The 14,794-nt window shown below is 36.7% G+C and overlaps 1 protein-coding gene across 1 annotated transcript; it reads left to right on the forward strand.

Moving 5' to 3' along the window:
* Positions 1 to 210: 210 nt before the first annotated feature.
* hadhb (hydroxyacyl-CoA dehydrogenase trifunctional multienzyme complex subunit beta) lies at positions 211 to 14,523 on the forward strand. Its single transcript, XM_056269420.1, has 16 exons — positions 211 to 343; positions 1,353 to 1,437; positions 1,542 to 1,583; positions 1,726 to 1,816; positions 4,104 to 4,148; positions 4,245 to 4,344; positions 4,845 to 4,932; positions 5,107 to 5,294; positions 7,954 to 8,134; positions 8,554 to 8,675; positions 8,797 to 8,876; positions 9,353 to 9,400; positions 11,761 to 11,848; positions 12,258 to 12,332; positions 13,725 to 13,889; positions 13,981 to 14,523. Exons 2-16 carry the CDS (start codon positions 1,371 to 1,373, stop codon positions 14,014 to 14,016), a joined length of 1,416 nt encoding a protein of 471 aa, XP_056125395.1. The 5' UTR covers positions 211 to 343; positions 1,353 to 1,370; the 3' UTR covers positions 14,017 to 14,523.
* The last annotated feature ends 271 nt before the right edge of the window (positions 14,524 to 14,794 follow it).

Consider the following 14,794-nt stretch of genomic DNA (forward strand, 5'->3'; position numbering starts at 1 on the left):
CTGACAAGCGCGAGCAGCGCGAGCTGCGCGAGCCCCAGCAGCCGCCATTTAGGCTGCCAACTTAGCGCCTTTAAATAAAATGATATCCATATCAACCCCATTTAGTGCATATAATAACGTTTTATATGTATTCCTTGGTGTACATTGATGTCAATAAAATTTTCTTTAAAAAATATTTACATATATAAAGTAATAACAAGTATCCGCGGGATTTTTCCCTGCTCAGGCAGTGATTCCGGTTGCCCAATTGACGCGGGGTCCTGCGGATCGTGCACTGCTGTAGTCATTAGACAGACGAAAGTCGTCTAACATCGCACTCTCTCAACATTTACAACAGTAGCAGGTAAAAATATAATTTATGTACTTATATTACATGACAAATTGTGTTTATATGATAAATCCTGATGAATATCTTAAACGGCGTTGTTAGGCATGCGGAATAATGAATCATTGTGCTTGTTTGTGTGTGTTAAAGTGTTATTTTTAATGTCTCCTTACTGTTGCTTTACTGTCATGTGTGGTTATATCATGATCAGTGTTGTTTAATAATGATGCCAAGATGTTAAGTAGCTGTTTAAGTGTTTAATGCATTTGTGTGTTTGTCCTTGTCCAGTCTACTGACAGAAGTAGGTGAAGGGTCACACACACACACACACACACACACACACACACACACACACACACACACACACACACACACACACACACACACACACAAGATCAGTGTCGGATATATATATATATATATATATCACTTTGTATTATCAATACTATCACATGCTTTACAGGTTAAAGTATGAATAGCAGTTCGACACTTTAGCAACACTTGTACAATGTCTAAAAGTCATTCCATTGATGAAAAATGGCCAAGCAAGTGCCATTTATTTAAAAGAAAGATAGCACAAGCAAAGGGTTCTCAAGCAAATAGTTTTAAATGATACAATAAAATGTCATTTTGAACATGAAGACAGTCCGTATTCAGTATATTTGTGGTTAGTCGAGCATGTTGATGGTTAATCTGATGATCTACACCTGTAATTCCTCTGCTAGCAAACATCCATACAGCCTCTAAAAATCACCAACACAACAGCTTATTCAAAGACATTGAGACTTCAGAAAAGTGAGAGTTAGTGAAGATAAAATATCCTGAAGCATTAGAGTGCAAATACACGTAGTTTAGATATTTTGTTACTTAAAGGGTGTTTAAAGTACTTTATATATGTATATCATTTCAGTTTGTATTCATCTTGCATACTTGCCTATTAACAAATTCTGATTTATTCTGTTAGATTATGCGTGCACTTGCTTTGAAATAATAGTCTCTGAATAATCATTCATACTTTTGTCTCAAGCCTTCCAGATAATCAAAGATGGCATCTATGTTGTTGACTTCACTGAGGAGCAGTCCACTGACATCTGTGCAGACTGCCCAGTTCGGTAAGACGTCCTAGGTCACCACAGAACGAATGAACACTTCACATTATGCAGATTATTGAACATTTAACTTGTCATTGTCACTCATTAGAACTGTTTCTCTTCAGCTGCACGTTCTCTCAGCACATCTGTCCATCTGCAAGCTCAAGGTATCTATAGCAATCTGTTTTGCTGTATTCTATAAGGTCCTCATAAAACTAAAGAAAAGAAATACTTAATATTACATTAGAAAAATGCACATTTCTTTAAATATTTTTGTTTTTCTTTTCTGTGTCTTTTATAACCAAATAGCAAAGAGCAAGAAGACGCTGGCCAAACCAGGAATGAAGAACATCGTTCTGGTGGATGGCGTCCGAACCCCCTTCCTGCTGTCTGGCACCACGTAAGACGTGACCTGACAAGTTGCACACAGTGTTTAAGTGAAATTCAAACTGAAACAAAAAAATTAACACAATAAACACAATCATTTGTAAAGAGGAGAAAGGAGATTGTTTATCGATAATTGGATACATCTGATCTTTGGACATATTCGGACACATTACAACAAATCATAACTGAACTTTAACTGTCATGTTAATAATGAAATCCATTTTGTTGGACCGAAGTCGGCTTAAGATTTCTTTTTTAAAGATGACTGTGAATGAAGATGGTTTGTTGTATTTCTCTAACCTGCATCAAATGCTGTTTTATGGAAAAATAAGGATTCATTTATGCATTTGGCAGAAATTAACATTTGCATTCATGCATTTGACAGGCCCTTTTATGCAAAGTGACTTGCATCACATTTAAGGTATATTTTTTTGAGCGAACATTTAAGGTAACGGGTAATTTAAGGTTACAAAATCCAAAACTATATGGTACGCAATTTAACTACAAATTCATGTTTCTGGCTAAATTAATTGCAAGTTTAGGATAAACTCTAACCAGAATGTTTTAGGCCCTGTTTACACCTGGTATTTAGATGCGTTTTGGTCAATCAAAACACAAGTAGATGTTTTAATCTGTCTCTCTTGTCCACTTTCAACCACTTCTCTCCTGATTTCTTCGAGGGGAAGGTCTATGGGCTGGTAAATGTATGGGCTTTTTTGGATCTTTCGATTTACTGGACAAAATAACCTTGCGCTATTTACATGAAAGGAGACGACGAAAAAACACACAGAGAGCATCAGCTTTAGTTTCTGCTCTGACAGCCACAAGACCAGCCGAACGCTGTGTGTGTGTAAGAAATCAGAAATGGTGAGAAGAACATTGAGCTTGGTACGTTTTTCATCTTCAAACCAAACTTGGATCTTCACCCAACAAAGTTTAAATCCAGTCTGGCTACTCCGCTTCCCATAATGTTTACGCATCAGGGGCCGTATTCACAAAGAATTTTATCTTACCACTAGGAGTACTCCTAAATCACACGAAAATATTTTAGCTAGGAGTTTTCTCTTAAAAGTTATTCACAACGCCTTTCAGACCTACTCTTAGTAAGGAAAAATGACAACTCCTAAGCTAAGAGTGAGTCTTCGTTGCTATGGATGACGTCAATTCTCATGCACGAGCTTCCTCGCAATGATCATGGTGATTGGTTGTTAGATGACAGGGCCATCATGCGGAACATAACACAGACGCAACAAATCATGGAATTACGACATCTAAATATGTCTGTCCTACACAAAAGAATAATAGTAATGTCATCGAAATGCATAATGACATGTTTGTGCAGGCCCCAGTGAAGTGTAATTCTAAAAAGGCAGAGAGAGAGAAAAGTCGTAAATTAAATTAAATCAAGGTAGCCTAATACCCTAATGAAAACCGCCACTTGCCTAATAATGAAAAACGACACTTGCATTAACACATTGACATCCTATTAGCCTAAATAGACTACTTAAAGCAAGGAAATGTTGCTCCTATTGAAGTAATGTAATAGTTGAATGACGGTGGATTATGAACTCTCTAAAACGGAAAAGAAAGCCCAACTGGACGCAGGATCAGTAACTGCTGCCCAGTTGGTGCTGAAAAAAAAATAATAATAATAAAAGGGAAATTCGGCACTGGGATATCAAGCAAAACTAAGAGTGAGACATGGGAGAGGATTTGTCTGCAGATCAATGCAGCATTCCCGCATGTGTCGCGGACCCCGGACGACTGCGAGAGGCGCTGGTATGCGCTACAATCCTTTGTGAATAGGTCTTAGTGAGTTAGGAGTCCTCTTGACTTTTTTTAAGCTGTCCCAGACTTAGGTGCTACTTTTAGGGCTAAAATGCTTCGTGAATTACTCTTAGTGAAAAAAAAAATGAGGAGTCCTAAAGTTAGGAGTGACACGCCCATTATTTTTAGGAGTTGCTCCTAAATTCGCCAGTTAGGAGCTACTTTTGGCCTTAAAATTCTTTGTGAATACGGCCCCAGGTCAGTAGGTGGAGAGTAGACGGTGTTTTGTGGCTGTTTTGAACACATGCGGTGTGTTTTCATCTACCTCTGACTGGAAGTGGTCAAAAGTGGACAAGCTCAAAACCTTTTAGACCCCGTTTACACCTGTATTTAGCGTCATCCACTTGGTCCGATCGACCAAAATGCGTCTGAATACCAGGTGTGATCAGGGCCTTAGGAATATCAATGCAGTGATGCCTTGCAAAAAAAACTGTGAAATTATTCTTTGTGTCTCTCTCTGTTTTTGTTATTAGATACGCTGATCTGATGCCCCACGATCTGGCCAGAGCAGCATTACAGTGCGTCACCACACACATTAACATATACATACAGTATAAAGATTCACTCATCGCTTTAATCTTCAGGACTAACTTTCTGTCTGTGTTTTTTTTCAGGGGTCTACTGAACAGAACCGGTATCCCTAAAGAAGCTGTTGATTATATTGTCTATGGAGAAGTTATTCAGGAAGTGAAGACCAGTAATGTGGCCAGAGAGGTCAGTCTGTCCTCTAGTCTGTGATGATTTCTAAAATAGAATTTGGATGTTGAAGCTATTTTTAGTTTTTCAGGTCTGTGTTTATTGATTGGCTGCCGAGAAACATGCTATCAGACTGACCAATGAGAGTTTGGGCATCTGTACAGAGATTTCATCTTATTACAGTCAGAGCATTACTGCAGTGTTTGTTTGTATATTAGGTACTGAATGAACCTTTTGCCACATTTCTGTTTATCAGTTCAATCCAATGCAAGAGCTTTATTTTTCCATTAGGAACTTAAAGTGTGGAGGTTGTCAGCAAGTACTATGCATTCAAACAAATGAACACATTCACATTATCATTATATATATATATATAACAGTGCTGGCAGCTCTTTGTGTCCCATCATCAATGAAAGACCCTTTCTTAGAAATATTACTTTTGCTGCTCGGTTTCTGAGTATAAAATTATTTAGGAACGATGTTAATTTGGAATTACATTTTGCTTTGTTTTCTTGTAGGCGGCACTTGGTGCTGGATTCTCAGATAAGACTCCTGCTCACACGGTGACGATGGCGTGTATTTCCTCCAACCAAGCAATGACCACAGGTACTGAACACACACATTTTGTGACAATAATTATTGAATGCATATAACTCACTTAGGTATATACAAACACATCACTCTAAACAACCATGATTGGTTAGTTTGCATAAACATATTGAAATTGCATTAAAATACAGCAGAGGCAACTTAACAGTTGATTGTTCATTTGTTTTCTAGCTGTCGGTTTGATCGCTGCCGGTCAGTGTGATACTGTGGTCGCCGGTGGGGTCGAGTTTATGTCTGACGTTCCGATTCGCCACAGCCGGAGGATGCGGAAGACAATGCTGTCACTCAACAAGGCAAAGACCCTCGGGGCTCGACTGTCTCTGCTGGGCTCCATCCGCCTCGCTCACCTCGCACCTGAGGTACTACGTTACCCATAATACACCTCATATTTTACCCCCAGTGCACCTCAATTTGATTATCATTAAGGGCTGTGTTCCAGTCCACTTTTAGACATGCACTTGCAAACTTCCCTAAGCACTTCCCCTCGGGGAATCCCTGCCGCCATTTTGAAGTGCGTTCCACTTCGTGAAGTGGACGAGGGAAGTTTATATGGACAGACACTTGTTCCCTCGATTTTGACCGAGGGAGCGAGTCTACTTCATATGTAGACTTCAGGAAGCTCCATATACCACAATGCAACACAATTGTGACGTCACCTCAGATCTCGTCTAATCACCACCACCACAAACAACTCTGATATATTAATTATATATATTTTTAATTTAAAACAACCCAAACACACCTAAATACATTTGGATGCTGCATTAAACAAATTCTTAAAGGAAAAAAAAATGTAAATAATAAATCAACTCCATGGCTGATTCCAAGTGATCAAGGGCTTAGGACGTTCCAATTCAGCCAATTGTAGTTCCTGCCAGTAGTGGGCACTCGTGCAACGTAAGCAATTACGTACATCCGAGTGAACAAGACGGAGGGAAGTTAGTGAGTGAAGGGCATGACAATTTTGGTCTGGAACTCAGCCATGGTACTCTGCTCACATCACAGAAAACAATTTACCCATAGTGCATTTCTCACCTGAGCGAAGGGCAAAGGGACCCGTTTCATATCTAGAAACCAGAATATCATAGAGTAGTGATTGCTCAGATATGCAACAGCAAATCAAGGCAAAAAAACTAGACATGAAATATAAACTTTAGATGTTCTAATTAATCTAAGGTTTAAATTTCCATTTCTAAAAAATTACATTTATAGTTTTTCAATATTTATTTTACATTATATATAATTATTATTTATTATTATTCACAGAGGTAATTAGCAAAAATCGCTAGTAATTTAGCAGGAAACGACTATAAAGCTATAAACTCAACACTTTTGCTTGAACATTATGACACATGTACTGATTTTTTGTAGTTCTCAACCAGGGGCGTCACTAGGCCCTTTTTAGGGGGGCTTCAGCCCCCCTAAACTTCTGCCTAGCCCCCCTAAAAATGTGAGATTAATGTAGGCTACACAAATTCGTGTTCGCTTCAGTCTTGTTATAATCAGATTCAGCGCGTTCTTCATCTTCAATCCGCAGCGGCGCCGAGCAGAGAGCACGTCAGAAACAGAGGACAGGGTGTGTGTGTGTGTGTGTGTTCTTGTGTGTGTTCATCTGAGCCTCATTGGTCTGTCACTGCTCGTCAATGTCAGAATATTTGAGATGACCAATCAAATCAAAGTAGGCAGGCTTTATGTTCACAGACGCTGCTGAGCGCGAATTTTAACAATGCGACTCGACGCGTACGGTCAAGTGCGAGATAAGATGTAAGTAGCTAAACTTAACATTTCATATTTTACCTTTTTCATGTCATAAATGTTAAACGAATGACAAAAAATAATCAGGCAAACTAATATAGTTGTGTCAAATTTCGCCATTTTGAGCTGAAAATAGGCCTATGTAACGTGACTCATGTAATAATTAGTTTACAAGAAACATTAACAAAGCCGTTTTCATCATGTTAGGCACAAGATTAATAATGAATGTGTACATATTGAGAATATAATACAAATTGTAGCCTTTAGTAAATTAAAAAAGCTCAGCTTTAGGAGGGGAAGAGGGAAGAGACTGATAAAAAAAGAAAGAGTGATGAGAAGAGAGCAGCAGGTATTGACAAAAAAATAATCTGCCCACTGACATGGTTTTAAAGCGATTTCTTATCCTTTTTTTTGGTCTTCAAACGTCTTGAAATGCACATATCAGAGAAATAAAAAATTTGAACCCCCTACCAACCTCAAATTTAGGACCTCTGTGATTATAAAGCCCTGTCTACGGCCCTGTATTAGGCATAAGATCAATTATAAATGTGTAGCCTACATATTGTGAATGCATTTAATAAACTTACCTTTAGTAGCTTTCAGTAAATAAACGCGTCTGAGAAAATGATTCATAGGCAAAATCACCCTATCAGTTGACCCTATGTTTACTTTCTTCACTGACAGACAAAAATGAAAAGCCTTTATCAGTCAAAGCTAAGCTTTAGGAGGGGAAGAGACAAGGCAAGATAAAAACAAAGAGAAAAAGAGTGTGATGCTGATGAGGAGAGAAAAATAATCAGCTGCCCACTATCCAAGTTTTTTGGCCTTCAGAACATCTTAAAATACACATATGTGATCAGAGAAATCAAAATTTTCTCGGGGAGACCCCGAACCCCCGTATTTGCCCTGCCTCACATTTGGGATCACAGTTATTATAAAACCGTGCCTTTGCATCGTAATGAAAATGGTTAATAGTGAGCTTTAGATCCTAAACTAAAGTGTTACATTTTTTATAATTTTTTTAAAAATCATATTGGGGGCTTAGCCCCCCTAAAATGAAAATCCTAGTGACGCCCCTGTTCTCAACCCATTCTTACTGATTCTACACAACTATCACAAGTCTAATAGAACTATCTGTATTATAAAATGTAATCTAGGACATCTATATTTCATTTTTTTAATCTGCTTTAAATACAGTCCATATGGTATTGTTGAGTGCCCTTCCTTAAAAGCTCTTAAATGTCTGTCTCTGAATGTGTTTAGCTGCCGGCAGTGGCCGAGTTCTCCACAGCCGAGACAATGGGTCACTCCGCGGACCGTCTGGCGGCTGCATTTGGTGTGACGCGTTTAGAGCAGGATGAGTTTGCGTTGCGGTCTCACATGCTCGCAAAGAAAGCTCAAGACAGCGGGCTGCTCAGTGATGTCATCAACTTCAAAGTGCCAGGTGAACAAGTAACACAATTGTAACTTTCTCGTAGCTATTATATTATACAAATAGTTAAACTTAGCCCCTTTATTTTAATATTTATTATTATATATTTTTTTTATACTTTAGTTTAGTCTCTTATGTAAAACTAATTTAGGAATCTTGGATTGTTGTCTTTTTGGATGTCATGTTATTGTTTGTATGTTATGTCTAATGTCTAAAAGAAAAACAAGTAACACAATTACAACAGCACTGGCCAATTCATTTCAGTTTTTGACCAAAAGCATTAATTCAGCTTGCAGGCAATTTGATAAAGTGCAATACGTAAATGATTTGAACATAAATAACAAGATTTTTATTGACAGGTCTGTTGCATTAGTTTGATTTAAACAGTTCAGATTGTTGCTCAGAATGTTGTGATGATGTTTTTGTCACAGGGAAGGATATTGTGTCTAAAGATAACGGGATCCGTCCTTCCACCATGGAACAGTTGGCCAAACTGAAACCCGCCTTCATCAAGCCTCACGGCACCGTGACGGCTGCAAACTCCTCTTTCCTGGTCAGTTTATCGGAGATAATTCGGGTTTATCTAGTTTGTTTTTTATCCCTTTAATTTAAGGAACATCTGTCAGATTTGTCACTCAAAGATGAACTCTCGCTGTGTGTGTGTTTTCACTCAGACTGACGGCGCGTCTGCAGTTTTGATCATGTCAGAGGAGAAAGCTCTTGCTATGGGTTACAAGCCTAAAGCATATCTCAGGTACAAAAACAAAAATAATGCCTTGCATTTAAAAACGATCACCAGCAGCGTCTCACTGACATCATCTGTATTTTCCTAAACAGTTTAGCTGATCTTTGCAAATTTACCCATGAATCATGGGTATTTATTGAAATGCGTTTATAGAATTTAAAGGGTTAGTTCACCCAAAAAAGAAAATTATCCCATAATTTACTCGCCCTCAGGCCATAGTGAGAATTTCTCACTAACATCAGTGTTTATTCTTTTAGGGGAAATAAACCATAAAACAGTTGCTGTTTTACACATTAAATTGGTATAGGTGTATTTTAATGTTGGAAAAAGATTCATTTTATCTTTAAGTAAATCTGATGTTTTCCTGAAGCTGTTTATAGTGTCCCATTACAGCAGACAGACGTCATGTGCTCATCTCTACAGCACACAGCGGCTCGTGGTGCTGATGTTGATATTGCTGTATGTCTGTGTGTTTTTACCTTCAGAGATTTTGTGTACGTGTCTCAAGACCCAAAAGACCAACTGCTTCTCGGGTGAGTTTCTGCTTCTTTTCTTCTTTCCTCTCTCTTTCTCTTTCAGGCCTGTGAGGTTTTGTGCTGTGGGTTTTGTTATTGTTGTGGTTAAGGTGTGTTGTGGTGGCGTCTGAGTTTGTGACTGACATTCTTTCAGTCTGCAGAAAAATGAGACTCTCTGGTATATATTCTTATTTGAAAGGTTTTGTGTAGGTTTACATTTACGCATTTGCCATTTTTTTGTTTAAACAGTTCTTCCAGAAAAACGTGGAGTTTTTTTGTGATTGTTTCTGGCAAAAATCCTTGATTATGCGGCCCGTTTTCTTTAAAAATGCGATGGAATATGCGGGATATTTAAGCAATTTTATGCGATGAAATTGCGAGAACTTGCAAAAACTGCGGGAACTTGAAAAAGAGAAAAAAAAAGTAGGGCTGTCAAATGATTAATCGCGATTAGTCGCATCCAAAATAAAAGTTTGTGTTTACATAATATATGTGTGTGTACTGTGTATAATTATTTTGTATATAAATGCACACACGTATATATTTAGGAAAAATATGTTATTTATATATAAAATGTTTATATTTATATAAAATATACATTATATATAGGCTACATTCAGTCTATATACAGTATATACATGCAAATATTTTACACAGTACACACACATATATTATGTAAACACAAACTTTTATTTTGGATGCGATTAATCGTTTGACAGCCCTACAAAAAAGTGATTCCCCCAACACCCTGTTCTCACTAGGCCACTACCTTAATGTAAAGACTCATTTCTTATTACTTCCTATGATAAGCAAGCATACTACATCACAGAAAGTGCTGGAATATTTAAGTTCTCATCTTGTTTTATTTCAGACCTTAATAAACACATCAAACTTAGAAAACATTGAGTCAAACAAGTTCTGTAGCTTTACAAAAGGAATATGCTACAACTTCTGTAAAAATGAATGAATTAAATTAAAAAAATAAAGTTTGCTCCTGTTTTACAGCTTTTCGATGATGTTCACGTCGCGTAATTACGTCACTTTATAACGTTCCCATGGCAACAGGGGGAAATGGCTGCTCTTGTGTGAAGCAAATGCAACATTTTTCAACTTTCTGCTAAGATATATGTGACTTTTTTGCAACGAAAATGCGAGGATTATGAAATCATGCAAGCACTGCATATTTTGCACGGAAATCGGCAATTTATGCGGCGAAAGTGCGGCGTATTTGAAAAAATGAGGCCCCCGCATGAATATGCGGACTTTGGCTGATTATGCACTGAATCATGCGATGGCATAATCGCGTTTTTCTGGAGGGACTGTTTAAAGGTTAATTTTCTTCATATTCTATCTATAATTACTAGTAGTCATTCATGGTAGAGACAGGCTTATAATCAGTTAAGCAAGTATATTTGACCACTATTGACACTTTGAATTTCAATTCTACTTTGGTTCCCGCACAAAGCTTAAGTAATTTATTGCTTGCATAAATTATTTAGCTTTTTAAATGTTTTTTAAAATGTTTTTGAAAGAAGCCTCTTTTGCTCAAGGCTGCATTTATTTGACAAAAAAACCCCCAGTAAAAACAGTAATATTATTACAATTTAAAACAACTGTTTTCTATTGGAATACATGTTAAACTGTAATTTATTCCTGTGATCAAAGCTGAATTTTCAGCATCATTACTCCAGTCTTCAGTGTCACATGATCCTTCAGAAATCATATCAATATGATAATTTGATGTTCAAGAAACTGTTCTGATTATTATCAATGTTGAAAACAGTTGCCGCTGCTTTGCTTAATATCTTTGTAACATGAATCATTTTTTTAGGATGAATTGAAAGTTCAAAATTGATTTAAAATAGAAATCTTTTTATAAAAGATTATAAATGTCTTTACTGTCACGTTTGATCAATTAAATGCATCCTTGCTGAATAAAAGTATCAATTTCATTTAAAAAAATGTTTTACTGATCCCAGACTGTTGAACAGTAGTGTAACTCAAGTGCTAGTTAAATCACAAAACTATTTTGCATAGTGCCATAAAAAATTATTTTGTAATTATTATTGTTGTTGAAGTACATATTTTTACTGCTGTAGTCTAAAATACATATTATATTGATTATTGATCATTATAGTGTCAAAAAGCAGAAATAAAACTAATTTAATTTGGTTCTGCATATTGATTATGAAAAGTAGTAGTAATCTGTGTCAACTCTAATATTAAGTGAGTTTGAAATACAGTATGTAAAATGTGCTGGGTTTTTTTCCAGTGTGTGTGTTTTTATTTATTTTTTTTGTGTGTTTTTTTATTCTCTGTTTCTATCTCTTTCTCTCTCATGTCACTCACACTCATGTCCGGGTTGTTTTCTTTCTCAGGCCGACCTACAGCACTCCAAAAGTCCTGGAGAGGAGCGGACTGACAATGAACGACATCGATGTGTTTGAGTTTCATGAAGCTTTTGCTGTAAGCATCACCTTCAAGTTTTCCATTGCTACTGCTTTAAATATCCTGTGTTCTACAGAAACTTACAGGTGAAACTCGAAAAATTTGAATATCGTGCAACAGTTCATGTGTTTCAGTAATTCAAATTAAAAGGTGAAACTAATATATTTAGTATATATAACTATATACATATGCATGATTATACTTTTCAGAGGTCGACATTTTCAGTATTTAAAATCCTTTTTTTATTGATTTCATGTAATATTTTAATTTTCTGAGATTTTGAATTTGGGGTTTTGATGAGCTGTAAGCCATAATAATCAAAATTATAACTTTTGCACGATATTCAAATTTTTCGAGTTTCACCTGTATTTAACAGTTATTAGTGAGTGAATGGTGTTAATGTTCATTTCATTGTTTCTTTTTACAGGGTCAGATCATGGCAAACCTGAAGGCAATGGACTCTGACTGGTTCGCTCAGACATATATGGGCAGAAAATCTAAGGTAGGTGTGTGTGTGCTCACACTATGGTGTGAAAAATTGCTTAAAGATTGTCCCATAGGTTGTGCATTCAAAGCCCAAGAGGGTTTGATTCATGAACTATCACCGTCGTGCCCTTGAGCAAGACACTAAACCTCAGGATACTCCAGGGGGATTCAAGTGGTAATAAATGTCACATTGCGTAAGAAAGCATCAGATGAATAAAGAATAATTCTAGAAACCAGGGGCCCTCATTTATAAAGACGTGTGTATAAAATGATCTTAAATGCTAATATGTTCAGAAACTATAAATGATTTATAAAACGTACGTATGCAAATGTTCCTAAATGCTTCTCTCTTTATGCATTGTAGTAGTTCATTTTAAATTCAAGCGCAAGTGCATCAGAACGGCCACATAAATCTCCTAATTGTTCAGAGGAAGTATGGCGCTCATCATCAATGGGCAAGGAAACCCAAGCGCGCTCTGAAAACTTGTGTGCGGTTTATGGCTCGGTTTCTGTGCAACGCGTGTAGGCATTTATTATTATTATTATTTTCAGGAAAAATACTATAAATATTACATAAATGTAGTGATTTCAGTGATGTAATTATTAAAAAACAGTTAATATTATGCTTATTTGTGCACTTAATTATATAAATGCTTATTGTGATTGTCTATTTATATTACATTTTCATAAACCGTTAATTGTTGAATTAATTGTATTACTTTTATCCCAAAAAGTTTGTAGGCATGGTCTTCAGTTGACGTACATATAAGAACATTTTCACATCCGTTTCTGACTTTATAATTCCCTGATCCCAAATTCATGTTTTTTCCACTTGAATTTTTCTGGATTGGTTTTTTACTCCATTTTAATGGTTAAATTAAAATGTAATAAATAAAAACATGTCTAATTAATTGAAATCATGAAACTTACACAATTTGGCAACAATTTATTAATAGTTTAACCGAAATCATGTTTTTTTCCCCTCAAATTTAATTTTAGTTTGACCAAATTCTGTGTTTTCTGTTTTAAGTTTTCTGGATTCCATTTGAATGGAAATTAAAAATTTGACGAAGTCCGCCTTGTACAGTATTCCGTTTTTATGACTGGATTCCGCAATTCTGTCCACGTTTTCCTCATGGCAGAAATCATAGGGCTCTATATTTAGGATCAAATCCGATCATATGATGCGTCTTATAAATGAGGATCCAGGTTGTTTTACTTTCTAAAGAAAATGTGAGTTGCGTTTACCATGCAAAACTCACTATTTCTTAAGCATTGATTTATGGTTGCTAAAGATGTTTCACTAGTCGACGCGAAATTGGTTGGAAAGTAACCATCTGTTGATGAGCAATAGTAATGAGATTGATGAAAATGAAAACTCATGATCATTGTTTCTCTGTTTTCTCAGGTCGGTGTCCCTCCAATGGAGAAGTTTAACACATGGGGAGGTTCTCTGTCTCTTGGGCATCCATTTGGGGCCACCGGCTGTAGACTGGTGACCACCGTAGCTCACCGACTGCAGAAAGAGGGCGGTCAGTATGGTCTGGTGGCAGCGTGTGCCGCTGGGGGACAGGTGTGTGACACGATCACTTCTACAACGTACTGGACAGATTCTCACACATGTGGAAATATCCTCATAACATCCTCTTGTATGTGTGTTGCAGGGTCATGCTATGGTGATTGAAGCGTATCCTCAGTAATCGGCGTACTTCCACACACCGGAATGCTCTGTACATGCACACGAATAGTTTCTGTAAATACTAACGTGCCGTAATGCCTTGAAAGGAAATGTTCCTGAAAGTTATCTGGAGGTTCTTCATTTGGAAGGATGCTTGTGACGTGGATGAAAATGTTAATGTACGGTAGCCTTATTTGAAAAACATGTTGAGGATAATGTTTTGCATGCTAAATATAGCACTTAAAACCAGGCCAGTTAGATTTGGACGTTACGTAAGAAGGCTACAATTCACAGTTGATTTTTGAAAGAGGTGATATGGATTTTTTTGGGTTCTAATTCTAAGCATTGTAATCTCCAGATAAAGATAATTTTATCTATCAATTTAGCAGCTGGATCTCTTATTGCTGTTTATATAGCTGGATCTGATATTGTTTCATACGGCAATATTAGCAGATCCATTGTCAGTTTATGGCGTTTAGCTCTTAAGAAATGGATTGTAAGAAGGACTGATTCTAGATCAGCCATAAAGGTTACGTACTTAAACACACGTGTGCCTCAGATTCAAGCAGGTGAACCTCTGAACCTTTTCTAACAGTTTGTACAATAAACGTAATTTGAAATCGCCAGTTACGTTCATGTTTTTCATGTTACATTCTATAAGATGTGTGTGTTCTATAACATGTTAGTTGCTTGGTAACACTTTATGGCTCATTCCACATAACAAGGGATTTTTCATGTCAATTTATTTAAATGTTTAAAATTGTAAATGTTTTAAGCATTAATATAATGCATTCCGACCT

Source organism: Rhinichthys klamathensis, unplaced genomic scaffold, assembly GCF_029890125.1.
Source record: "Rhinichthys klamathensis goyatoka isolate OS25496 unplaced genomic scaffold, OSU_Roscu_1.1 h1tg000281l_1, whole genome shotgun sequence".
NCBI classification, from domain to species: Eukaryota; Metazoa; Chordata; class Actinopteri; order Cypriniformes; family Leuciscidae; genus Rhinichthys; species Rhinichthys klamathensis.

What these genes read in the sequence shown, in the direction of transcription:
- hadhb (XM_056269420.1), top strand. Translation starts at nt 1,371, where the DNA reads ATGGCATCTATGTTGTTGACTTCACTGAGGAGCAGTCCACTGACATCT. An exon ending in TGTGCAGACTGCCCAGTTCG is followed by an intron (nt 1,438 to 1,541) that starts GTAAGACGTCCT and finishes GTTTCTCTTCAG; the next exon opens with CTGCACGTTCTCTCAGCACA. An exon ending in ATATGGGCAGAAAATCTAAG is followed by an intron (nt 12,333 to 13,724) that starts GTAGGTGTGTGT and finishes CTGTTTTCTCAG; the next exon opens with GTCGGTGTCCCTCCAATGGA.